This window comes from Ursus arctos, unplaced genomic scaffold (assembly GCF_023065955.2).
Source record: "Ursus arctos isolate Adak ecotype North America unplaced genomic scaffold, UrsArc2.0 scaffold_17, whole genome shotgun sequence".
Classification (NCBI taxonomy): domain Eukaryota; kingdom Metazoa; phylum Chordata; class Mammalia; order Carnivora; family Ursidae; genus Ursus; species Ursus arctos.
In genome coordinates, this window is record NW_026622841.1 from 45,264,760 (window position 1) to 45,291,422 (window position 26,663).

Genomic DNA, 26,663 nt, shown 5'->3' on the forward strand with positions numbered 1-26,663 from the left:
AAATTATCCGAGAAGACAATTATGTCCACAGCAGATAAGCAAGTGGCGAGCATCATGGGGTCTCGACCTGACAGGTGGCAGACACCTGTGCACTCCCCACTTCTTCTTCCCCTCTCTGCAGAGGACCTGCGAGTTCCAATTTTCCCGTTGATTCCACCACTAGCTCATCACTTCCCCGCTCCCTGGCTCCTTCATTCCCTTTCTACGTGCCCCATGATGTGACCCTGTCATACTGGGCTGAAACCCTAACAACATGAATCCCTTATTACATTGTGTCGTTGATGTTTCAAACTGTGGTGCTGATTCTCCTCGGCCTCATAGAACAACTGCTACATAAACGATTATGGAATTGCTAATATAACAGGACAGGAGAATTTTAGTGCAGTCAGCAAAAAACTCGTAGTAACAACTTTGGGACAGGAGGGAGAAAGCTGTAAGCAAATAAATATGTCCATGTCTGCTTATAAATTTGTCTGCAGAAGGGGAGAAGCAGAAGGAAGGAGCTCACACACGAGGAGAGCCTTCTCTGTGCCAGGCGCCCCCCTGATGCTCATTCCTACTCATCTAAACCCCACGACTGCTGAGGGCAGCCACCTCAACTCTCCCAGCAACCATGAGGCTTGTGCAACTCTTCCCAGGTCTCCGAGCTGATCGGGGGAAGGGCTGGGATTGGGGTCCACACGCCCAACTCTCTACCAGACCACATATTTCTTCCCAGGTCAACACTGGTGAGAGGGAGGGAAACAGTTTTGGATTCTAATGTGCAGTCAGATAAAGTAGTTGGAAAAGAGTTTTACTCCATTCCTTTAACATGACCTATTATCCTAAAATCAGAACGTTATGAAGAATAAACTCTAAAGCAGTAAGGACAACCACTGAGATAAGTATCATCGCTTGTGCTACGATAACAAAGTCTTATTCTCATAAAAGGCAGCAAGCATTTTACAAAGATCCAAACTGAATAGCATTAGAAATGCAGACGTGCACAAGAATGCATTAAGAATTGTGACAAGAAGCTGGCCGTCCAGCTGGACGTAAGCGGAATGCATTAATGCCATTGCATGACACGAAGCTGGACAGACGTTTCATATTTACCAATTTCATACAGACAGACATGTTGGATTTCTCTCTGATCTATCGCAAGCTCCAACGCGGTATGGAAAGAAGTCAAGGCACTGTTGATTTGACACTGAAAGGAAAATGAAAACAGAGTTACTGGCTAAAATCTGCCATTAACATTACAATCATCTTCATTCCAAAGGATCTTCTTCCTTAACGGTTATTTTAAACAGACTAAACAGCACAGAAGACAATGACTGCAAAATTTCTGGAACATTCCAATTGGCCTCAGTTGTGAGCTGAACCTCGGCACAGAGCCCTTCTTTTGCTCCAGCGGGAAATTCCCCCTCCTGTGTATACAACAGGCATAGTTGGAGATAACCATAGGTTCAGTTCCACACCACCACCACAAGAGAACATGACAAAAGAGCAAGTCGGAGCACGTTCTGGCTTCCCAGTGCCTACAAAAGTTATGCTTATACTATCCTGTAGTCCATTAAATGTGCAATAGCATCACGTCTAAGAAACAACGTACGTACCTTAATTTAAAAAATACTTTATTGCTAAAAAATGCTAACTGTCTTCGGAGCTTTCAGCAAGCTGTAATCACAGATCAGCATTAACAAACATAACAATAAGAAAAGTTCGAAATACTGTGAGAATTATCAAACTATGACACAGAGACATGAAGCGAGCATATGTTGTTGGAAAAATGGGTTGCCACAAACCTTCAATTTGTAAAAAAAAAAAAAACAAAAACCAAAAACCAAAAAACACAAACCCAGTATGTGCAAAGTGCAATAAAGTGAAGTATAATGAAACAGGGTGTGTCTGGACCCTCCACAGGCCAGAAAGAGCCCTGTCAGTCCCCAGTGACTGTGCGAACCTCCTCTGGGCCTGCCCTCAGCACGCTCTCCCTGCTGTGACCCACCGCCCCGGTCAGACAGTCCCTAGTACGAGTCTGTATCCAAAATGCTTTGTCTGGTTACTGCTGGTCCTCACGTCTCCTCCACTAACACTCAATCCTGACGTCTGCGTTCATCTAGCATGGTCCAGAGCCCAACAGGCTCTCCGAGTAAATACATTTAGTGCTGCTTTCCACTAAAGACCCCTTTCAAAGTCTGCCAACCTCATGCCACAGCACCTGACAAGAGCACCTAAAAAGCATCAAATTCAATCCTAAATACGCAATGATAGGTGTTAATAAATGTAAATTCTAAATGCCCTAAAAATTTGATAGACTGCTCTCAGTGATACGTGCCCCGGACCATACCCTGCTCCACACTCAGCCCTCCCTGGGCTTCTCTATGTGGCCCCTCTGCTGCTCCTTGGCCACCCCCTTTCCAGGGCCCCTTCTGCCTCTCCTCCTCCCAGCCAGCCAGCCAGCCAGCAGCAGAAGGATCGTAGAAGAAAGGCTACCCCATTCCTTGGCTCCGTGAGTGCTGCGTGGTCACTGTGCAGGGCCTCTTGGACACCAGAGGCCACACAGATGAGTCAGGGAGATCCTTGGGACAGCTTGTGACTCAGGAACGCCATAAGCCAAATGACGCATTAACCAAGGCCTTGGCTGGATCAATAACTCCACTGCCCACAGTAATGTTTCACTTCGCCAGGTGGCTCGGACGGCAGCGTTCAATCCCCTGGCCCCATCCACAAAGGCTAAGAGAGGACACACATCCCCACACCAGTGATTCCTGGTCTCAAGGAGGTTGACATCTCATTGGAGGGACCCTCTCAGGAATGGGGGACAGGCCCCAACCCTGACAGACGTTCACACTGGGCTCTGAGCACACAGCCACAAAGGTCCCAAAGAGGTGTAGAAAATTTTTTTTTAATTTAAAAACCAATTTTGTATGCAGTGTGTATGTGTGTGTGTGTGTGTGTGCGCGCGCGCGCACATGTGCACAGGTGTGTTGCAGAGTAAGTTAGCTGGACGCTCATTACGACCGCCCCTCACTGTTCTCTTTCTGGATCAACCATTCTTTCCCTGCTTCGTCCGTGCACTCAGGTTAGCGTATCCACAGGAAACCATGGTGCTACGGATTCCCCTTTGCATGCGTCTCCTCGGTTTGCTAAGTTCCTGCCACTCAACTATCACACACAGAGTATCTCTGGGTGAGCCATCGCCACCAAGCTGTGTCCAGCTGCGGGTACCCCGCATGACAACGCAATGCCACACTGCCCTTCAGAAGACCGAAAACTACTTGCGAATGTTAATCAATGGGCAGCTACTAAGTGCCTGGGATGGCACTGGCTTGAGCTACGAAGACAAGTTTAAGAGAAAGAAAAGCAAGTTTAGAAAAAAAAAATGTTACAAGCAATATTTGAATCAACACTGGTTCTCTTAGCCCTTTAAAAAAAAACCCAGAGATTGGCGTGTATTAGTTTCATTTTCAGATGGAGAAACCAAAGTTCAAAGAGGTGAAGGGGCTTGGTCAAGGTCAACAAGCTAGCAACAGGGTAGTATTCACTCTGCTCTGATCGCCTCCAGAGTGTGCATTCTTCAGGCAGAGAATATACAGGTATGACTACATTAAGGGCTTTGAGACGGGAGATTATCCTGGATTATTGGGGTGGGCCCTAAATACAACCCCAAGTGTCCTGATAAGAGGCAGGCAGGCAGAGGGCTGATGCACGCAGTGGGGGAGGCAATGTGATCACAGAGGCACAGACTGGAGACGCAGCTAAAGCCCAGGAACCACTGGAGCCCAGAAGAGGCAGGAAATGGGCTGTCCTCTGAGCCTCCAGACAGAGGGCCACCCCAAATCACTTAGATCTCAGCCCGTGAAACAGATTCTGGACTTGTGACCTCCATAGCGGTATGAGAATAATGTCTGCTGTTTTAAGCCACCAAGTCTGTGATAATTTGTTCCATGGCTTTAGAAAGTGAGTACAGAGTATTACTTTCAAAACTAAACTGTGAAGAAAGTACCACTGCTCCTTCTGTTTGTTATAAGCACTCTGAAGGAACTAGAAGATACGGAGACCATTACGGAGCTTACTGATATTATCCCAAGTGTAATAAGCGTAACTACAAAATTAATTCTAGTTCTAGCCTGATGACTTATTAAAGAATTACAATGAACAGCCATTAAAATGGTGAAAAGAGATTTCCCCTTCTTTTTCACCAAAATAATTAACTTTTATTTATTACTTTTTTTTTTCTTTTTGAGAGAGAGAACGCACGCAGAGAGGAAGCAGGAGCAGTGGGGGCGAGGGGGTTGCAGAGGGAGAGAAAGAATCTCCAGCAGACTTCCCACAGAGCACAGAGCCCAACGCAGGGCTCGATCTCCCGACCCTGAGATCATGACCTGAACCAAAATCAAGAGTCGGATGCTTAACCCACTGAGTCACCCAGCTGCCCCTTCACCAAATTAATTTAAGATAAAAACGACCTAAGAAGAGTTTTTAGGATTATAAATTAGAATATCCACAATATAATAGAGAAAGAAGTTTTTGGTTTGATACTTGGTTCACAGGTTAATTTTTTGAGGAAATACACACATGCTGGGCTGAAGAGAATCCAGAAAACAGGCTAGAATGAAATAGCCATGAAGCCAAGAATCGGAGGTTCAAGTACCATCCAGGCTTGTGTCCCACGAATGAGGCACGGACGCTCAATGTCACAAAAACTGGCTGAAGTCTCAGTTTCCTCACGGGTAAAACGAGGAAATAACATCGGCAAGCATTAGCTGCTTCCAGAGGAAGCAATGGAGAACAAAAGCACAAGTCTTTGCCAAATTAAATGGACTGTATCTGTTGGCAAAGTAAAACGCACGCGATGGAAAGCTACTGCTTCGTTACTGCAGAGACACGATGTGTTTTCCCGCGACCCAGGGCACCTTTCTTGATAGCTGTATTCCTATGCGTTTTAGGATACTTGTGTCAACTGACCATGGGATTTGCTCCTCCGTTTTATTCTCGGAGTGAACGCTGCTGGTGTGTAGGAAAACTGTGGATTCTTGCACGTTGATTTTGCATAGGTCACATTACACTCATGAACTCTCATGATTTTTTTAAGCTTTTTCTCTTGGATTTTCTGGGGAGAGAGTCAAATCACTCGCAAACAATGATAGTGTTGTCTCTTCCTCTACAAGAGACTTCTCTACTTGGTGAGGACCACCAGTAAAAATATTATTAGCAAGCACCGCACGCATCCTTGCTTGAGTCCCATCTTCAATGACGATGTTCTGATGTTGCACCATTAAATATAGTTTGTGGCCCGTTTTTAGTAGATGCCGTCGTTACCAAATAAATTCCCTTTCTGTTTCTAATTTGCTAATAGTTTGTTTGGTTTTCAAAGTGGATTTTATTAAATGCCATTTGGGCATCTAGTGATAGGACTATGTGGTTTTATCAATTATTTCCCTAATGCAGGTTATAACAGAGAGACATTTTCTGAGGCTGGACCATGTTCGCCTTTTTGAAATAAGCCCTACAAAGGTCATAATGTGGCATTTAAAAAATACAAGGTTGGATCTGACTTGCTAATATTTATTTAGAATTTCTATATTCAGAATGAAGTTGACCTATAGTTTTTTTGTTCAGTGCTCTTCTCCAAGAGTTTTGGTTATCAGGATAATGCCAGAACTTGCAGACTTGTAGGAAAATATTTTCATATTTTCTATGCTCTGGAACTATGCAAAAACTAGTTCACTATAAAGCCATACCTTTCAACTGAATAATTCATTTAAAATGTTTAAAACACTGGGGTGCCTGCATGGCTCAGTTGGTTAAGCATCTGCCGACTCTTGGTTTCAGCTCAGGTCACAATCTCAGGGAGATGAGATCAAGCCCCACATCAGGCTCCATGCTTGGTGTGGAGTCTGCTTGACTCTCTCTCTTCCCCTTTCCTTCCTCCTTCCCTCTGCTCTCGTGCTCTCTCTCAAATAAATCTTTAAAATGTTTAAAATACCATAATTTAAATTTTTTCTTTTAATGGACACACAACATAACAGAGAATATTAAACTTTAGTCAATAGCACTGGATTTCAGTGCCAACTTCATAACCAACACAATTTTGGACCTTGGGAAATTATTTGTTCTATTTATAAATCTCAGGAATTGTTGAAATAAATGAACTAATGCACATAAAATGCTCTCAGGGAAGGTATACTGTCATTATTTTTAAAAGATTTTTAAAATTTATTTATTTGACAGAGAGAGAGGCAGCGAGAGAGGGAGCACAAGCAGGGGGACTGGGAGAGGGAGAAGCAGGCCTCCCTCTGAGCAGGGAGTCCCATGCGGGGCTCGATCCCAGAACGCTGGGATCATGACCTGAGCCAAAGGCAGACACTTAATGACTGAGCCACCCAGGCACCCCGAAGGTATACTATCTTTAAAAATAGATGTATGTCACCTGTTAATGGCACTGGGAAATAAATCACAATATTGTCTTCCAACATCTAGAAAGATTTGCAATAAATAGCAATTAAGTTTCTATTTTTTTTAGACCACTGGAAGAAATTCTAGATTCTTTCCTACAGACATAATTAAAAGCTATTTGAGTTAAGATACCACCACAAATATCTAAGTCTGTGTCTTGCCTAGCCCAAACACATACATACCTGAAGAGACAGGGGACAAAGGAAAACCAAACATGTAAGCGACCACAAATCACATTTTCCAACTTTAAAAATGTAAAATATTTCCACAACAATATATTTTTAAAGCCCTTTAGAAAGTAAGGATGAAGACACAAAAAGTCTGAATAATTTTCAGAGTCAGCACAGTAAGCTTGGAGTTACTAATGTTGCATTCTGGAAGCTCTCTACTAGCAATACCAAGCTGGGAGGATACATTAAATTCAGCTACCAAGCAAAAGATTCCCTTTCTAGAATTGCAGAAGAAAAAAAAAAAAAATAAGGAAATGGAAACAAAGCCAAGTCCTTTTGGGGGCCTGATCCAGACTCTAGTGCCAAAAGGACATCAAGTTCCAGACTTCCCTGAATCTCTAAGGCAAGATTCCACTTCCCAAGCAGTTTCCTTCAGTGCCCCCTCCAAATCACATTTAACATCAAATGACAGCCCTAGCTCACAAACAAAAAGGTCTCAGCTCAGAGCCAGTCTACCGGCCGGCCTTCCAATAATGTCAGTATCACTCAGTTCTGCTGTGTTCCACACCAGAGAGGAGATCACCGTTGCGGTAGCAAATCAAAGAACACGACGGTCCCCGTGGATTCAGCTGCGAGGAGGGGGTGATGCCCCCACAGAGCACTCGAATGCTCACTGGAGAATTTCCAGCTCTGGGAGATACAGAAGTTTGTAAGACATAGGCACATTCTTTTGAGAGGCTTTAAGTGACCAGTAAGCAGAGTTTGTTAGACACAGGCAAAATTCCTGAGATGTGTCGAGAATACAGTGTGTCCTCTGCAAGCAGACAGCACCTGTTTTAGAGCACTAAAGGGCCACAAGGGTCTCTAATATTCATGAGGCAGCTGGGTACTAAACACGCAGAAGACGAAATATACAAAAAGCATGAAATATTCAGAACCCTAAATATACATGAAACATTAATATGTAGGTGGCCTTAATATGACCATCCATTGCTGACACCCATTCTGGCACCATGCGTCCTCTACCCAAGAAACACTAACAAAACCCCTGAGGGTCCACTGTCTAGCTGTGGTCAGTGATGTGCAGAGCAAAGCAAAACACTACACACTGTGTGCCCCAGGACTCCAGCAGCACGGCCTTTCCACCTGGCCCTGCACACTATCCTAGGAGTGTTAACCTAGGCTATCCTTTCCCCCTAGCTTCTTGCTCTGTTTTATACCGTGTGACTCAAGCCTATTTTAAATTGGCACGTCGATTGTTCTGTTTGGAGATCTCTGGGGGAACTTGCTGGGCACTGTACTCGGAGCCTACCAGGGTATCAGGGGCATCTATGTGAAAAGAAAGGAAAATCCCAAGTGCCCATGAGGGGACACTAAGTTGGCACTGACAGCTGTTATGAGCTGAACTGTGCCGCCCCAACCCCCAAGTTCACATGCTGAGGTCCTAATCCCTAGTATCTCAGAAGGTGACTGTATTTGAAGATAAGGTCTCTACGGAGGTAATTACATTAAAATGAGGTCTTTAAGGCAGGCCCTAATCCAATATAACTGGCGGCCTTAGAGGAGAAGGGGACACAGGCGCGTGCATGCCGGGACGCACACACGCGGGAATGACCACATGCAGACAGAGGGAGCAGGCAGCTATCTACAAGCCAAGGAGAGATGGCTCAGGAAAAAAAAAATCAACCCGTCGACACCTTGATCTTGGACTTCTAAGCTCAGGACTGTAAGAAAACTAATTTCTGTACCCTCTGTGGTTCCTTGTTAGGGCAGCCCAAGGAAACTAACACATCAACCGTCAGACATATTCGGTCTTTGGGGAGCCATTCTCCTATGTGATGAGAATTGGAAGGGTCCCGCCTTTCTGCCAAACCTTTCTGGTCTCAGCAAGAGTATGAGTACCTGACCTAAGCTAGGCAGGTCACAGGACCTCCTCCTCCCACCCACTCAAAATCACTCCTGGAGTTTTCTCACAGGTGACGAATGTGGGCTGGTTTGGTCTCTGTGTGCATGTGCGTGTATGGACGTTTTTTAATATGTGTGCGTGCGTTTATGGTACGTCTAAGTTATTCCCTATACAAATTGTGTAATTTGTAGAAATACTAGACCACTTGTCCCAAAGGCTTAAATATAAGTACCAACAGTTTGTAAGAGGCTTATTTCCCTAAACCTCTTTCCAACAGAGAATATTTTCAGTATTTGCCAATTATTTTTCCCCTTGTTTTAATTTGCATCTCACTGATTCTATCATGAGGGTCATAGGTTACTGACCATTTGTGTATCTTATGTCTTGTCTATTTAGGTGTTTTGGCTACTTTTCTTTTTGTATGTTTATATTTTGCTATGTCCCAAATTTGTAAGAGTTCTTAAGGATGCTAATTCTAGCTTTATTCTTCATTTTTTAACTTTGTTTATGATATTTTGTAATACAGAAGTTCATTTTTATGTCAGTTCTCCCAATATTTTGATCCACGTACTATCAATTCTATCAGTCTTTTCTTTGATGTCCTGGTTTCAGAGTTCTGTCTACACAGTCCTGGATGGGGGGGAATGGAGCTTTTAATACCACTATACACATGGAATCTATGAATTATGCATAATGAGGGGAAATTTTCAAAATGCCATAAATATGGCTGCTCTCATTCTGACAAAAATCCAGGGGCTATAGAAATAGAACTATCATCACAGCACAACCAAGAGAGGCAAAGGGCAAGAGGCCAGAGTATTCACTCAAGGTTCACATGTGCACGTGTGCACGCACACACACTCACTCACTCACACTCACTCTGAGCCCTGCCATCTGGGAGCTGGGCACTGGTCGAGGCACTTGAGATAGGCAGTGACCCACACACAGTCCCTGCCTCGTGGAGCCTGCATTCTCATTCTAATGGGGAGAGAGAGGCAATGAGCCAACACACAGCCTTACTCTGTGTCCAGCGAATAGGAGTCTCTGGGCAGAAACAAGGAGTAGTGGTGAAGGAGACGGGGAGACCAGCAGCAGGAATGAGGCCAACACATTCAATACTACAGTCACAGAAGGTCTCCCCAGGCAGGTGACGGTACAAAGTCGAAGGTGGTGAGGAAGTGCCTCTCCCCTCCCTCCGGTTCACCTCTGCTGTTCCCCTTCCCCAGTCATCTCCACCCACAATGACCACCAGTTCACCTGGCACTTTTATTGCCTTGAGTGATTACCTTTCATGCATTCAGCATTGCCCTTCATAGTTAGATTATAAGTTTCTTTTGGGGCAGTTTCTTTTCTGGCATCCCCCAGAAGGCCTTTTACATCACAGGCAACAAATCTCTGATTATGTACAAGAAATGTAATATGGTAGATCTATTTTCAGCACCTCCACATGGACAGCAATCCCCTTGACAAAGGAGTTATGTAACCAAGTCCAGCTCTAATGAATGGTGGAACTGAATAATGCACCAGTTACATTTCCTTGGTCTCTCAACAGTTACACACAAGATATCCACAAAATCTGTGACGGAAAGTGCTTGATGCTGGATTTACAAACCAGACACAATTCTGTCTAAAGAGGAAAAGCCCTGACCAAGCACCGTGTGCTCAGTGCATCGCCACGTCCACATTTACATTATTTAAGGCCGGCATGGGAGGCACTGTCCTCTTTCTACGCACAAGGGCACAGCCTCAGAAAGCTCAGCCAGTCGGGAAATGGAAGAGCCCATTTTGAGCTGAGCCTGATGCCTTTTCAGCTACACCATGCTGCCTTTTAAAATGGCAGGGAATTTATATGAAAAACAGCAGTAAATTTGAGAGAAATGTATATATTAAGGATGCTATCAAAGAACTAAAATTAACAGTGCAGAAGATAATGTAAAGAATTAACTCAGAAAAACAAAGACCGGGGCGCCTGGGTAGCGCAGTCGTTAAAGCGTCTGCCTTCGGCTCAGGGCGTGATCCTGGCGGTCCGGGATCGAGTCCCACATCAGGCTCTTCCGCTGGGAGCCTGCTTCTTCCTCTCCCACTCCCCTGCTGTGTTCCCTCTCTCGCTGGCTGTCTCTCTGTCACATAAATAAATAAAATCTTTAAAAAAAAAAAAAAAGAAAAGAAAAAGAAAAACAAAGACCATGGGAACACAGAACCTTAATCTACAAAAGTCAAACAACTCAAAAGGTAGCAATTCAGGATAAACAGACACACCTAGAATATAGATGGAGAAGATGCACTATGCACGCGAGAGGAGCTGTAATTAGAGAAGCAACTTCGAGAAGTCTTCCCACGGCCGAATGGCATTCTCTATAAAGCATGGCAAATCGGCAAGCTCCTTTATGTTTTTCCCCCAAAGAGGAATTAAAGACAAGCTGTAAAAAGCGGAGGCAGTCCCAGGTAGTTCACTCTGAAGATTAAAGAATCATAAAATTTTTTTATGACAGCTTTGTTGAGATATATGTCACATACCAGAAAACTCTTCCTTTTAAAATAGACAATTAAGTAGTTTTTAGTATATCTACAGAACTATAAGATTTGAAAGCTGGAAAAAAAAAAACCTTAAAAATTATGTAGTCTAATGTTTCTCAAAGTGTATTCTACTGAACCCTTCAGGTCTCACGGTCTATTGTATACAAATGAATTTTCTTGGTCAAATACATTGGGTGAACACGGATGGCATACCTGCCTGCTCGAGCTCCCCGACAGTGCAAAACTAAAGTCTCTGAGCAGTCCCGGCGTATCCGAATTTGCCTGACACAGAACCTCTTTTCATGGAACACGTCCAAACTAGTCCATCGAATCAGGGCTCCAGGGCAGACGCTTCGGAAAAACCCTAATCTTCCAGGTGAAGAAACAGTGCCAGAGAAGGCTGACCGGCTTGGTCTTACAGCTCTTACAAGCTGTCCGGTGTGTGAGCAACCATTTGGAAGGAGACCATGTCTTTACTGTTTATGACAGAGCCAAACCAGATCTTCAGACTTAATCCAGCGCTCTTTCTACATACAATGCTACACACAGCAAACCCTGAAGCCCCGAAGGAACAGGACGACAGACTCCCAGAGCTGGCAAGCCCTCTCTCAGACACCGTGGAGAAACGAAGACCATTACAACCAAACAGAGCAATACACAGATTCAAGAACTCCGTGTGCCCGCACATTAAGAGTCCAAAGTTATAAAGAAAAACAGGAGAGCTCAAGATGATGCTACGAGAAAATATAAAATTTCATACATGAGCTCTGGACAAGGGGTAGGGAAAAGTGAAAAATGCTCTTTCCTAAAGCCAGACTCTGTCACTCCTCAAGGAGTTTACCCTACGCCCCTCAGCATCAAGAATGAGGGACAAAGGACTGGAACACTGTATGGATATGCGGACCCATGGTTAAAATAGATGAATAGATAATAGATAACAAGTAAAACATTAAACTCCTCTTTTCAATCTGACTCTAAAGAAGAACCTATTCAAAAACAGGTAAGCGGAAATGAGAACAAGGTCAACACAACTCAGAAGGGCAAAGGGAACAACGCATGTGCACCACGTACATGATTAAACGTGCACAAGGAACTCCTCTATGCGAAAGGAGAGACGGCTTGAGAAACAAAATCGAGTGATCTCTCGTTTCCCGAGTCACACCTGTTCCACCCACCTCTCTCCACCCAATGTTCCAGCCCCACTGAGCTTAGATCTCCCAGTAGGTGGCCTCTTCTTGCCTCTGGCCTTGAAGGCAGGCAAATCCCCCATGCTCTTATCTCTACCTTCAAACTCCCACAGAGGCTTCAACAGCCTGCCCGGATACCCCCGCTTCTGTGTTGTCTTTCCCAGCTGTGAGGGCGGCACCACGGCTGAGCCACACCGTGCCTCACCTTCCAGTAGGCCTGTGCTGATGCTGTTCAAAGCCTGGCCACATCTCCATCTGCTTACTGCCTGCCTGCCATGGAGGACTGCTACCCGCCCCCCCCATGCCAGAGCTCTGTCACTGTCCCTACAGCTCTGCAGCCTTCACAGCATCTCCGTCATCACCACAGCCAACGAAGACGGACACTCAGAGTTCCAAGAGCGGCACAGGGCTCCCAGATTACCACTTCACTGAATCTCTTTTAAAAAAAATTTTTTTTAAATTAATTAATTAATTAATTAATTTGACAGAAAAGAGAGCACGCATGCATAAGCAGGGGAAGCAGCAGGCAGGGGTAGCAGCAGGCAGAGGGAGAGGGAGAAGCAGGCTTCTCGCTGAGCAAGCAGCCTGACGCGGGGCTCCCTCCCAGGATCATGACCTGAGCTGAAGGCAGATGCTTAACTGACTGAGCCACCCAGGCGCCCACTACCTCATTGAATCTTTTTTTTTTTTTTTTTAAAGATTTTATTTATTTATTCGACAGAGATAGAGACAGCCAGCGAGAGAGGGAACACAAGCAGGGGGAGTGGGAGAGGAAGAAGCAGACTCCCAGCGGAGGAGCCTGATGTGGGGCTCGATCCCATAACGCTGGGATCACGCCCTGAGCCGAAGGCAGACGCTTAACCGCTGTGCCACCCAGGCACCCCTACCTCATTGAATCTTAACAGCAAAACTATGCCCTATGTCCCCTTAGTCCCCGGGGCTACTGCCGGGCAGAGGATGGGGGCCAAACAGAGACTCAAACCTACCTACCAGACAGCAGGTCTCACCACACAATTTACATAATAGATGAGATCGATCATAACAAAAGACACTGGGCAATGAACATTCTATAGCACGAAACCTTCGGGCAGCCGAAGGAAAGCTGTTTCTTCTACCCACAACACGGCTGACACCAGCTGTGTGGGGTCTTCCCACAGCAACACATCCCCCAATTCTCTCCTGACATCAACGGGGTGCCTACAATTTAATTCAATTCTAACACTAACCCCTTGGAATGAATACAGTCCCCGCCTGTCAGGGTCTCTGTCACATAGGACCCAGGGAAACACTTTACTTATTATTAGTGGTTCATTATAAAGGATATTATAAAGACTACACGTGAAGAGCCAAAGGAAGATGTACACAAGGGTCCTGAGCACAGAAACGTCCACCCCTTGGAGTTCGGGGTGCGCCACCCTCCCAGCATACGCATGCAGTCACCTATCTGGAAGCTCTCTGAACCCCATCATTTAGGACTTTAATGAAGGATCCACTAGTTAGGCTTGCTTGATTAAATCATTGCTCTGGGTGCCGAGCTCAATCTCCAGCTCCTCCCCATCCCAGGAGGTTGGTGGTGGGATGTGCTAGGAAAGTTCCAACCCCCTAACTGTACCAACCAGCCCCCATCCTGCAGCTACCTACGTAGGAGTTACCGGTCAACTCATTAACATAAGCTCAGGGTAAGACTGAGAAGGGCTTGTTGTGAATAACAACACACTCTTCTATCGCCTCTCACTTAAGAAATTCCAGGGTTTTAGAGCTCTGTGCCAGGAACTAAGGAAAAAGACAAATCTTATGATACAAACATTACAGCCCTCTCAAGTAAAACGAAATGCAAGCTGAAGTTCAAAGAATGCAATATAATGCCTACCTACATAAGAACACTAATATTTCCCTATTAAGAGAGGTACAAAGTTTTAAAAAATGAATTACAAAACAAGGTAAATTAAGGAAAACTAGAAATGAAATGGAAGTAAAAAATAAACTGATAAAAAAAATCACATCCAAAAGCAAGTGTAATCCCATAGTCCAATCATAAAATAAACACAAATTTATAAAATACCATAAAATAACACAAAACAATCACAAAAAGTAACACCACATTTTTACATATCTATTAACAGTATTGGCTTTTTTTTTTTTTTTTAAAGGAGGCACCACACCCAGCGTGGAGTCCAACACGGGGCTTGAACTCACAACCCTGAGATCAAGACCTGAGCTGAGATCAAGAGTTGGACACTTAACCGACTAAGCCCCCTGGAGACCCCAGTATTGGCATATTTTTAAAAAGTAGTAAGTGGAAATAAAAAAAGTGCAAAATAAAACTAAAATGCATGTAATGTTTTATATTAAAACATTACTGAAGAAATTATATATATATATATATATGTCGATAAAAATATTAAATTGCTTTTATTTTTTTAAAGATTTACTTATTTGGGGGGGAGGGGCAGAGGGAAAGAGAGTGAGAGAAACAACAAGTAGACTCCCCGCTGGGTGGAGAGCCTGTTGCTGGGCTCGATCTCGCGACCCTGAGACCATGACCTGAGCCTAAATCAAGAGTCAGATGCTTAACCAACTGAGCCACCCAGGCACCCCACTAAGTAGGTATTTTTAAAGGCAATAGTGATATATGTTATTTAAAACATGATAAAATCACAATTATCAAAGTTAAGGAATATTCATTTAAAAACATCTATAAAAGGTGGAACATAAAGACATCTCAAAAATAGACTCCATCTGTATCTTTTCTGACCACAACACTATGAAACTAGAAATAGGCCAGAAGAAAAAAATCTGGAAAGAGCACAAATACATTGACGTTAAATAACATGTTCCTAAACAATGAATGGATCAACCAAGAAATCAAAGAATAAATCAAGATTTCCATGTAAACAAATGAAAATGAAATCACAACAGTCCAAAAATCTTTGGGATGCAGCAAAAATGGTTCTAAGAGAGAAGTTTATAGCAATACAGGCCTACCTCAAGAAGCAAGAAAAATCTCAAACAAACAAACCTGACACATAAAGGAGCTAGAAAAAGAACCCAAACCCAGCAAAAGGAAAGAAATAATAAAGATTAGAGCAGAAATAAATGACATAGAAACTTAAAGAAAACAGAACAGATGGATGAAACCAGGAGCTGGTTCTTTGAAAAGTTCAACAAAATTGATAAACCTCTAGCCACACTCGTTAAAAAAAAAAAAAAAGAAAGAAAAAGAAAAAAGACCCAAATAAACAAAATCACTAATGAAAAAGGAGAAACACCACCACCACAGAAATACAAACAACTCTAACAGAATATTATGAAAATCTATATGCCAACAAACTGGACAACCAAAAAGAAATGGATAAATTCCTAGAAACATATAACCTACCAAAATGAAAGCAGAAAGAAATAGAAGATTTGAACAGACCAATCACCAGCAATAAATGAATCAGTAATCAAAAACGCCCCGAACACCAAAGTCCAAGATCAGATGCCTTCTCAGAAGCAAATTCTACCAAACATTTAAGAAGAATTAATACCTATTCTTCTCAAATCATTCCAAAAAATATAAGAGGAAGAAAACCTTCAAATTCATTCTATGAGGCCAGTATTAGCCTGATACCAAATCCGGATGAAGACACAAAAAAGGAAATTTATAGATATGTCTCACGACTACAAGTGTCAAGATCCTCAACAAAATATTAGCAAACAGTATCCAACAATATATTTAAAAAAAATCATACACCACGAACAAGTGGGATTTATTCCCAGGATGCAAGGATGTTTCAATATCTGCAAAACAATCCACATGATACATCACATCAATAAGAGAAATAAAAACCATATGATCATTTCAATAGATGAAAAGCAAGCACTGACAATGTACAACATCCATTCGTGATAAAACCCTCTGCAAAGTAGATCCAGAGGGAACACGTCTCAACATAATAAAGGCCTTATAGGAAAAACCCACAGCCAAAATCATACTCAGTGGTGAAAAACTGAGAGCTCTTCCCTGAAGGTCAGAACCAAGACAGGGATGTCCACTCTCCCCAGTTTTATTCAACACAGTCCTCGAAGTCCTACCCACAGCAATCAGATAACAAAAGGGAATAAAAGGCATCCAAACTGGCAAGGAAGAAGTAAAACCCTCATTATCTGCAGATAACATGACACTATATATAGAAAATCCTAAAGATGCCACCAAAAAACTACTAGAATTGATAAATGAATTCGGTAAAGGTCGCAGGGTACAAAAATCAAGGTACAGAATCTGTTGCATTCCTATACACCAAGAATGAAGCAGCAGAGAGTGAAATTAAGAAAACAATCCCATTTACAATTGCACCGAATACAATAAAATACCTAGGAACACACTTAACCAAAGAGGTGAAAGATCTGTACTCTGAAAAGTTTAAGACACTGATGAAAGAAATTCAAGACAACACGAAGAAATGGAAACACATTCCATGCTCATGGGTTGGAAGAATAATTCTTGTTAAAATGTCTATACTATCCAAAGCAATCTATATATTTAATGCAATCCCTGTCAAAATACCAACAGTATTTTTCACAGAACTAGAACAAATAATCCTAAAATTTGTATGGAACCACAAAAAACCACAAATAGTGAAAGCAATCTTGAAAAAAAAATTGGAGGTATCATAATTCCAGATTTCAAGTTATATTATAAAGCAGTAGTAATTAAACAGTATGGTACTGTCATAAAAACAGACACATAGATTGACAAAATAGAACAGAAAACCCAGAAAGAGACCCACAGTTACATGGTCAATTAACCTTTGACAAAGCAGGAAAGAATATTCAATGGGAAAAAAGACTGTCTCTTCAACAAATGGTGTTGGGAAAACAGGGCAGCCACATATGAAAGAATGAAAGGACCACTGTCACCATACACAAAACAAACTCAAAATGCATTAGGGACCTTAATGTGAGACCTGAAACTATAAAAATCCTTGAAGGGAACACAGGCAGTAATTTCTCTGACATTACCATAGCAGCATTTTTCTAGATATGTCTCCTGAGACAAGGGAAATAAACGCAGAAATAAACTACTGAAACATCAAAATAGGGTACCTGGTTGGCTCAGTCGGTTAAGCTCCTGTCTTTGGCTCAGGTAATGATCCCAGGGTCCTGGGACTGAGCCTCACTCAGCAAGGAGTCTGCTTCCCTCTGCCCCTCCCCCTGCTCATACACTCTCTCTCTCTCCCAAGTAAATAAATAAAATCTATAAAAAAAATCAAAATAAAAAGTTTCTGCACAGTGAAGGAAACAATCAACAAAACTAAAAGACAACCTACGGAATGGGAGAACACATTTGCAAATGACGTATGATAAAGAGTTAGTATCCAAAATATATAAAGAACTTATAAAACACCCAAAAAACAAATAATCTAATTAAAAATGGGCAGAAGACATGAACACACATTTTTCCAAAGAAGACATCCAGGTGGCCAACAGACACATGAAAATATGCTCAACATCATTCGTCATCAGGGAAATGCAAATCAAAAGTACAATGAGATATTATCTCACACCTGTCAGAATGGCTAAAATCACCAACACAAGAACAAGTGCTGATGAAGATGTGGAGAAAAAGAAACCCTCATGTGCTGTTGGTGGGAAGGCAAACTGGTGCAACCACTGTGGAAAACAGTATGGAGGTTCCTCAAAAAATTAAAAATAGAACTACCCTATGATCCAAGAATTGCAATACTGAGTATGTACTCCAAACATACAAAAACACTAATTTAAAGGGATACATGCACCCCTAGGTTTATTGCAGCATTATTTACAATAGCCACATTATGGAAGCAACGCCAAGTGTCCATTGATAGATGAATGGATAAAGAAGATGTGATGTGCTCTGTGTGTGTGTATACGTGTATACATATATGTGTATATATGTATACATGTATATATGAATATTTTTCCACTGTAAAGAATGAAATCTTTTGCAATGACATGGATAGAGGTAGAGAACATTATGCTAAGTGAAATCAGTCAGAGAAAGACAAATACCGTATGATTTCACTCATATGTGGAATTTAAGAAATGAAACAAAGGACCAAAGTAAAAAAGACAAACCAAGAAACAGACTCTTAACTATAGAGAACAAAGTGATGGTTACCATAGGGGATGTCGGTGGGGGATGGGTGAAATAGGAGATGGGGATTAAAGAGTACACTCATGATGAAAAAAAATTAATGGAGAAAGCAAAAAAGAATTTACCAAAAAAAGTAGATTCCATCTATCTTAAGGGATTTAACTCAGTGACGGGAGGAAAAACAAAAGTGTTAAGATTCTTGAATTACAGTAGGTATCAGAATTAAACCATATCTTTATCTCACACGTGCAAATAGGTATGAGAATATAATAAGAGTTTTTAAAACATCAGTGTATAATCTAGAAGAAAACAGAATTGTCTATGTGTCCCAGTTTAGGCAGAAGATAAATATCTGAAGAAATGAAGTCTGTTACAATAAACATGTGTACGTGTTTGAATGTTCAAATTTTCACAAAAAAATGTAATAAAAGTTCTCAAATGAAAGTATTAGAAGAGGGGAAAACATATAAGTACTCCTTATGATTATATTATACATTAGAATTTGGGCAAATATATAAGGAAATACTTTTTACTCAGAAGTCACATTTGGTTGCATCAACAATTTATACCCAAAGGAAAAAAGGAAAAGTAAATATTCATACAGAAAATATCTTCAGTGACTTTTTTGAAACATCTTTGAGATAGAATTCAAGTATCATAAGGTTCACCCACTTAAAGGACACAATTCAATGATTTTTAGTACATTCAGAGCTGCACAACCATTACCACAATCTACGTGTAGAATATTTTCATCACCCCAACAAGAACCCCTGCCCCAACAATTACTCCACTCTCCCCCATTCAACCCCACCCCCAAGTAAGCAATAACCTACTATCTGCCTCTATAGATTTGTCTGGTCTGGCGATTTCATATAAATGGAATCATACAATATATGCTCTTTTGTGGTTGGCTTTTTTTCACTTAACATGCTTTTTAGGTTCACCCACAGTAGCATGTATCAGGACTTCACTTCTTTACATTGCTAAATATATTATGCATTGCACAATGCATACTTTGTTTATCCGTTCATCAACTGATGGACATTTGAGTTGTTTCCACTTTTGCTCTATGAGTAATCATATGGACATATGTTTTCATTTCTCTTGGGTGTATTCCTAGGAATGGGGCTTCTGGGTCATATGGTAAGTCTATGTTTAACATTTTGAGGAACTGCCAAACTTTTCCAAAGTGGCTACACCATTTTACATCCCCACCAGCAATGAATGAGGGTTCCAACCACACCACATGCTTGTCTGCACTTCTTATTGGCTGCCTTCTTTATTACAGGTAGCCTGGTAGCTATGAAATAGCATCTCACTTGGTTTTGATGTGCATTTCTTCATAATGACTTATGAAGCTGAGCATCTTTTCATGTGCTCAATGGTCATCTGCATATTTTCTCTGGAGAAAGGTCTCTTCAGAGCCTTTGCCTATCTTTTAATTGGGATATATGTCTCTTAATTGAGTTGTTAAAGTTTTTACATATTCTGGATACAAGTCCGTTGTCCTACCTGTAACTCACAAATATTTTCTCCCATTCCATGGGCTATTTACTTTCTTGATGATATTCTTCGCAGCACAAAAGTGTTTAATTTTGACATAGTTCAATTTACCTGTTTTTCTTTTGTTGTGCCTTTGATGTCCTAAGAAGCCATTGCCTAACCCAAGAGTTTAATGGTTTTAGCTCTTATATTTAGATCTATGATCCATTTGCATTCATTCTTACGTATGGTGTGAGGTAGGAGTCCAACTTCATTTATTTGCATGTGGATATTCAATTGTCTTAGCACCATCTGTTGAAAAGACTATTCTTTGCCTATCGATTTACCCTTGTCAAGAGTCAGTTGATCCATAAATGTAAAGGTTTACTTCTTTTTTTTAAATTTATTTGACAGAGAGAGAGACAGCCAGCAAGAGAAGGAACACAGCAGGGGAGTGGGAGAGGAAGAAGCAGGCTCCCAGCGGAGGAGCCCGATGTGGGACTCGACCCGGAACACCAGGATCACGCCCTGAGCCGAAGGCAGACGCTTAACGACTGCGCTACCCAGGCGCCCCAGAGGTTTACTTCTTGACATTCATTGAACTATAGGACTATTCTTATGCCATACCGCACTGTCTTGATTACTTTGTGGTAAGTTTTGAGATTAGGAAGCATGAATCTTCCAACTTTGTTCTTCGTTTCCAAGATTGATTTGGCTGTTCCACGTTCCTTAGGCTTAGTATCAGTTTGTCAATTCTGCAAAAAAGCAAGCTGTGATTTTGAAAGGGATTGTATTGAATCCAGCAGCTCGGTTAAGGAAGTACTGCCATCTTAACAATACTGAGTCTTCTGATATATGAACATGAGCTGTCCCATCAGTAATATTTTAAGAACTGTCTTTAAACTGCTTTACTTTGCATCATTATGGAAATAAAAACAAAACTATGCAGCAGGACATGCTGCTGAGACCATGTACAAAATAATGAATGATTATACTCCAGCCCACTATTTCTTTTCTTTTTTTTTTTTAAAGATTTTATTTATTTATTCAACAGAGATAGAGACAGCCCGCGAGAGAGGGAACACAAGCAGGGGGAGTGGGAGAGGAAGAAGCAGGCTCATAGCAGAGGAGCCTGATGCGGGGCTCAATCCCAGAACGCCAGGATCACGCCCTGAGCCGAAGGCAGACGCTTAACCGCTGTGCCACCCAGGCGTCCCGGCCCACTATTTCTTGAGTATAATCTCTTATCATGTGTCAGGAGCTACGGAACTGTTCACACTCTCAGATTCTAATAATGATGCACTGGAGCTATGACCCAAAGAAGTAACTCAGAAAAAAAAGAAAAGAAAAGAAAAATATGCTAGTTATTGAACTACTTACTATCACAGTGAAATACTGGGAAATAGAGAAACAACAATAATCAAATATCCCAACAATTTCCCAACAAGGAAATATCAAATTATTAACACAACAGAAATCTAAATAGTCTGCATACCAGTTACTTACCAAAAAAACAGATTTGTAAATGAAATTTCATGAAGTCTGTGTGTATATTAAAGATCACAAAATAATTTGAAAACAGCTTAGAATTGAAGGATGACTGGGTTATTTTTATAAAGTCGCTTAACATCTTCAACTATTATGCAGGTGTTTTAAAAGGAGAGGCCTTCCTTGTCACCTGCAGCACGCAGAAGGGCATGCTGTGACAACCCACTTATTATTACCCGTGCTTCAGCTTTAGTGCTGCTCACGAGCAGAATCCGTTTAGCAATACTGTTATCAAGGACACCTAACAATAGATTGTGCTTTTAACCCCTACCCTTAGGACTTGGGCTAATGTAGGCAAGGGAAAGCTCATCCTTAGGCACATTTAGGGAGCTTAGGGATAAAAATTAACCTTCTACTTGCTTTCCAGCCCAACAGCCTGTAATGATAGAGTTGAAAGAACAGCATATGTATTTAACCTATTAGCAATTTGGGTTACTATCCTCTCCTCATTGCAGTGAACAGAGTTATTAAACCACATGATACAGATTTATCTTGCTGGGAAGTGGAGACAAATATATCCCTCCATCTCTCCTACACCAGCTAAAACCAATCTCTCATTTTGTGTTCGTCTAAGAATAAATGGCAGCTCTATTTTTTGGCGCCTGAAGTAATAAAGAGAACCCACGTAGGATGGAGGAAGAGAAGACTACAATTAACAGAACTTCAGGGAATTATTTCTCTTCCTGCATCGCCTTTTTCCTGATCCTATAAATAACAACATGACATCATGCTGGCAAGACCTGCTGTTCAAATACAAGAGGCAAGCTTGCTCTCTGACAGATGCAAAGAAACGTAGCTACCAAACAACTCCCATCCTGTCCTGTCGACACGCCCCGGAGAAGAGCGCTCAGGCCCAGGCCCTCCTGCACTGGCCCCCGCTCTCCACGACCCCTGCAGGCCACCTGTCTCTTTTCTCTAGCTGATAAATTAATCACCGAAGGGATCAACCGCCACTTTTTGGTCCCTGTCACAATCACGAATGGATGGGCTAAGAAGCAACACAGAGCTCCCACTTATTCTGGGGAGCGCCAGTGAAAAACATCACTTCATCTTAATAAAAGTACAGAAAGAAAGCACTACAGTCCATTTTTTAAAAGGGGGCCTCAGACAGCTGAAGTCACCTCACACAATGGGCAGAAACAAGGTCCACCATCAGGACATGCGCTGGCGTAGCTGTGTGCAAGCCTTTCCCACAGAACTCTGCAGCCAGGAGAAAGAGAAGAGCCTGACCCTCTTGGAAGGAGATGGGGCGGCAGGCTGATGTGAACATGGTGGAGGGAAGGTCAACCATCAAAGCAGTCGCTGCAGGGCTCTGTTCTGGGGAAAGAAACCACATCCTATCACAGGCCTTCTCAGAAGGAAGGGAGGGAGGGGCAGCACAAAACAGGGGAGCACACTGCAGTGACAAGGCCGCAGGTCTCCGAAAAACAAGGCAGCTTCAAATAAGAGAGAGGAGATGATGGGGACACACACACACACACACGCACACAAGATAGGGTTCATTGTAACTTCTTCAGCGTGGCCTCTCTGAGGCCTTGCACAAACTTCCTTTTGTCCTCATGAGGCAGCACTGTAACTGCAATGGTCTGAGAGGCGGTTACAGTCAAGTGCTTCACAGGCTGGGCGGTGGCGGGGGGAGCGCCGGGGCTCACAGCAGCTCATCTGGGCGCTCGCACCGCCAGAGCAGAGACTTCATTTCAACCCAATCACTTTTTACCTCGTTTATTCAGTCCCCTTCTTTGGAGCCGCACTTCTCTAGCCAGCACATCAGCACTGAAATACCCTGTTCTGTACCCTCCTCAGGAGGATAATCTCCTGCTCCATTGTGAAGACAGCTTTGCATCTCCTACTTCAGCCCTGGTTTCGGGAACAGGCGTGGGTGCCACACAAGAGAAGCAGATAGTCCCTGATAATCAACTTTTCCTTAACAAAGAAATGACATCACGCTCATGGATCAGTGGATTTCTCACTGATGGACGGATTCAGCTGTTCATTCAGCAAATACGCACTGAGGGCCAGTCTTGTGCAAGGCCCTGACGGCTCCCCAAATCCAAACCCAAGGTTTTAAAATGCCAGCACTCAGGATGTTCAAAAAGTAGGAGCCCCAGCTTAGAAGATAGTTTCAAAACAAGAATTCTCAAAATACTTGAATAACAACCTCGTTAGGATGCTTATCAACTTTCATTCAATCAGATATTAAAAATTAGTTTCATCACCAAATAGTCATGATAGCGTGTGTACATGAAAGTGTATACCTATAAAATCCGACATACATATATTACATACTAAGTAGATGGTTAAAACTGAAGGGACGCTGTGCACATCTGTACTGTTTACGGGAAAAAAGAAGACTAGAGAGAAATAATAACAAGTAATTAAAATGCAGACTTGTCTCAATACTTTTTAAATAACCAGGAAAAAATACTCATTCATCACTTGTAGGGTAATGGACTTACCACTACCACAGGTTTACTGAAAAGTAAAGAAACTCAAAACTAGAGCCAAAAATTCACATTTTAAAACTGAGATTACTATACAACATCTAGGACCAACTTCAGGGAAAAGTAAAGACAGGTGCCATATGGTTCCTGTGGCCCCTCTCGCTACATGCCACCCACTCTGCCAATCATGGGCCCAGCTTTACTGACTGCTTTCAACACTAAAACAATTTTTTTCCTCCTAAAAAGGAAAAAAAAAAAAATTTGCTAACCCTACTTTCCAGGCTTATGCACTCATCACACTCTGGTTATATATCATTTATCTCATGCTAAGTACCGTAGGAACCCAGCTGTGCCTCCCAGCAGCATGACAAGTCACATGGGAGAAGTCAACAGAGACCGAGAGGTTGTGGGAACACAGGAGGCTGGAGAAGGCTGGAGGTGGGAGCGTACAGACATGCGGTGGGGAGAAGCGAAGGCAGTCAAGAGAGACGACTCCTTCTGCAGTCCGGCTGAGCTTCGTGCTCCAACAGCCCCAAAGAGCACAGGGGGCACCCCATCTGGACGCACCCCACGTCCCACCAAAGGTGTAGAACCCCACTGCTAGGTCAGGTTAGGCCATTAACAGCAGGAAATCATGAAGCCATGACAGCAAGCGTTATCAAGGGTCAGGACGGGGTGGCTATGTCAAAGACCATCCCCCCAGACGGACACCAAATTGTCCCAGAGCACATAAACAGTTGTTCGTGAAATTAAAGAGAGCGGGCAAGCGCGCGGGATTTGCAAATAACGCGCACAGAAAATGAAAACTAACCAGCACGTCTGGAGCTCGTCCCCCTGCGCGACAGCAGGCTTACACCAAAGCAGCTGTTCAAATTATTCTGCAGACTGACTCACTGAACAAACTTCGTGCCATAGGATGCAACTGCCAAAGTTAAAGCCCGCAGACCGTGTTCTCTCAGTGTTTGTTGATAGAAAGATCTCAGGGGTCCTAGCTCTAGCCTAAATGCTTGCTGAAAATTAGAAAAAAAAAAAAAAATTCTCTGCAAGCGGATTTGTCAGCAGAGCCCTGTGTTTTCAGAAACTAGGTTTGGGACTTCGCAGGCCTTACAGAAAGCCTCCGACAAGAGCAGTGACAGCCTTTCCGGGCTGTCCCTCCTCTGCAGACAAAGCCTTCCCCACCCCCACCCAACAGCTTCCTCGGGGTCACCCGGGAAGATAAATGAAATGCTGGTGTCTGGACACTGTAAGGATAATCCCAATAATATTCCAAGTTAGCCCCAAATCCTTTCCTCTTCTGGGCCTTTGGGAAGGGCCGAACAGAAACCACCGGCACGTTCCCTTGGCCCTGAGGCTACAGCTCACTAACGAGAAGCAGAAACAGATCTTTTAGTCTTTTTTTTTTTTTTTTTTGAAAACCAAGCATCAGTTTGGCAAGCAAGCTGCTTCACGGTGAAATAGTCCTAATATCTACCACCCACACTCAGATCACAACTCTCCCTCCGAAAGAGCCCGAATGCCTGCCAAGAACTACATAAAGCCAACTAGGTACCTCCCCAAACTGTGCTTAGAAGGGTCCTCTCACGGCTGCGGCTTCCTCATTTCTAGGACCATCCCAACAACAGCAAATAACCACTTACTTTTACATCCACTCAGGCCCACACAAATTAAGTGTCTGGGGCGGGTGGGAGAGTCATCAGTTTAGCTAAAAGTTAAGCACTTTGGTTTTAAAATAAAAAATTTACTAACATGGCAAGCTTCACAAGAGATAAACTCTCACTTCTACATTTCCATTTAACAGCTTCAAAATCCAATTTAAAGCATGTGTTGATCTGGGGGAAGTAAAGAGAGAGAATTCGAATAAATGCCCAACGTTCAAGTGCCTTTTTGCCATGCTGCACACAATTATAAATTCTGGCTCTCACCCCGTGCAGTAAATCTGTTCAACACTGACCCTCGTCTTACCATGTTCAGAGGTATTCAAAATGTATAATGCCCGCCTCTTAAGAAATGGACATTTAATGGGGCACCTGGGTGGCTCAGTTGGTTAAGTGGCCAACTCTAAGCTTTGACTCAGGTCATGATCTCGGGGTCATGAGTTCGAGCCCTGCATGGGGCTCCAGGGTCAGCAGGGGGTCTGCTTGAGATTCTCTCTCTCTCCCACTCCCTCTGCCCCTTCCCCTGCTCATGCTCTCTAAAAATAAATCTTAAAAAGAAATGGACACTTAAAGCACTGACCCTGTAACCCAACGTCCATGCAAAAATGGTCACTGAAGTCAGAAGGCTTAGTCAGTTTACAATGTCCTTATACAGTGTTATTTTGTCCTGCACAAACCCAAGGGAGCAGAGAAACTTTAGTAAATTGGACATCCTTCCCTACATGGAAGACCATAACCCTGAGCTTAAAAGACAAGAATGCTAACAAAAAGACTGGGCTGTACAAGAAACTGATCAGAACTATGTTTCTAAGACAGCGAGGGGAAAAAAGGGGAAAATAGAACTGAAGGCTCGCAATCCTGACCACAAAGAAAAACAGTTTTGAGATAATGAGAAAAAAACCAATTCAGACATAGGTGTAAATAATTCAGATCCTGGTGAGCTTTCTGTACTATGTTTCAATCATAAATCATCAGTAGAGTCTCCAAAATACAACTTCCATATGTAAAGGTGAGGAGTCCGCGGATTTAGGAGGCACTTCATGAGGGAAAGGAATTATTCAGGAAGTAATGTACACTCTGTTGCCAACAAAAAAAATTAGTGATCAAATCATCCCTGTGCTTGCAAAAGCATTCCTAGGCAAAAATCTTCAAATGCACTCATGGCAATTCCTGGGGGCAGACTTCTAGAGTCAGC

The 26,663-nt window shown here is 42.7% G+C and overlaps 1 protein-coding gene across 1 annotated transcript in view; it reads right to left on the minus strand.

The window, feature by feature from the left end:
* TTC39C (tetratricopeptide repeat domain 39C) overlaps window positions 1-26,663 on the minus strand; it is a 97,937-nt gene that overhangs the window by 16,593 nt on the left and 54,681 nt on the right. Inside the window, exon 7 of the mRNA XM_026496116.4 lies at window positions 1,096-1,189. Coding sequence (XP_026351901.1) covers window positions 1,096-1,189 — 94 coding nt within the window. The remainder of the gene's footprint in view (window positions 1-1,095; window positions 1,190-26,663) is intronic.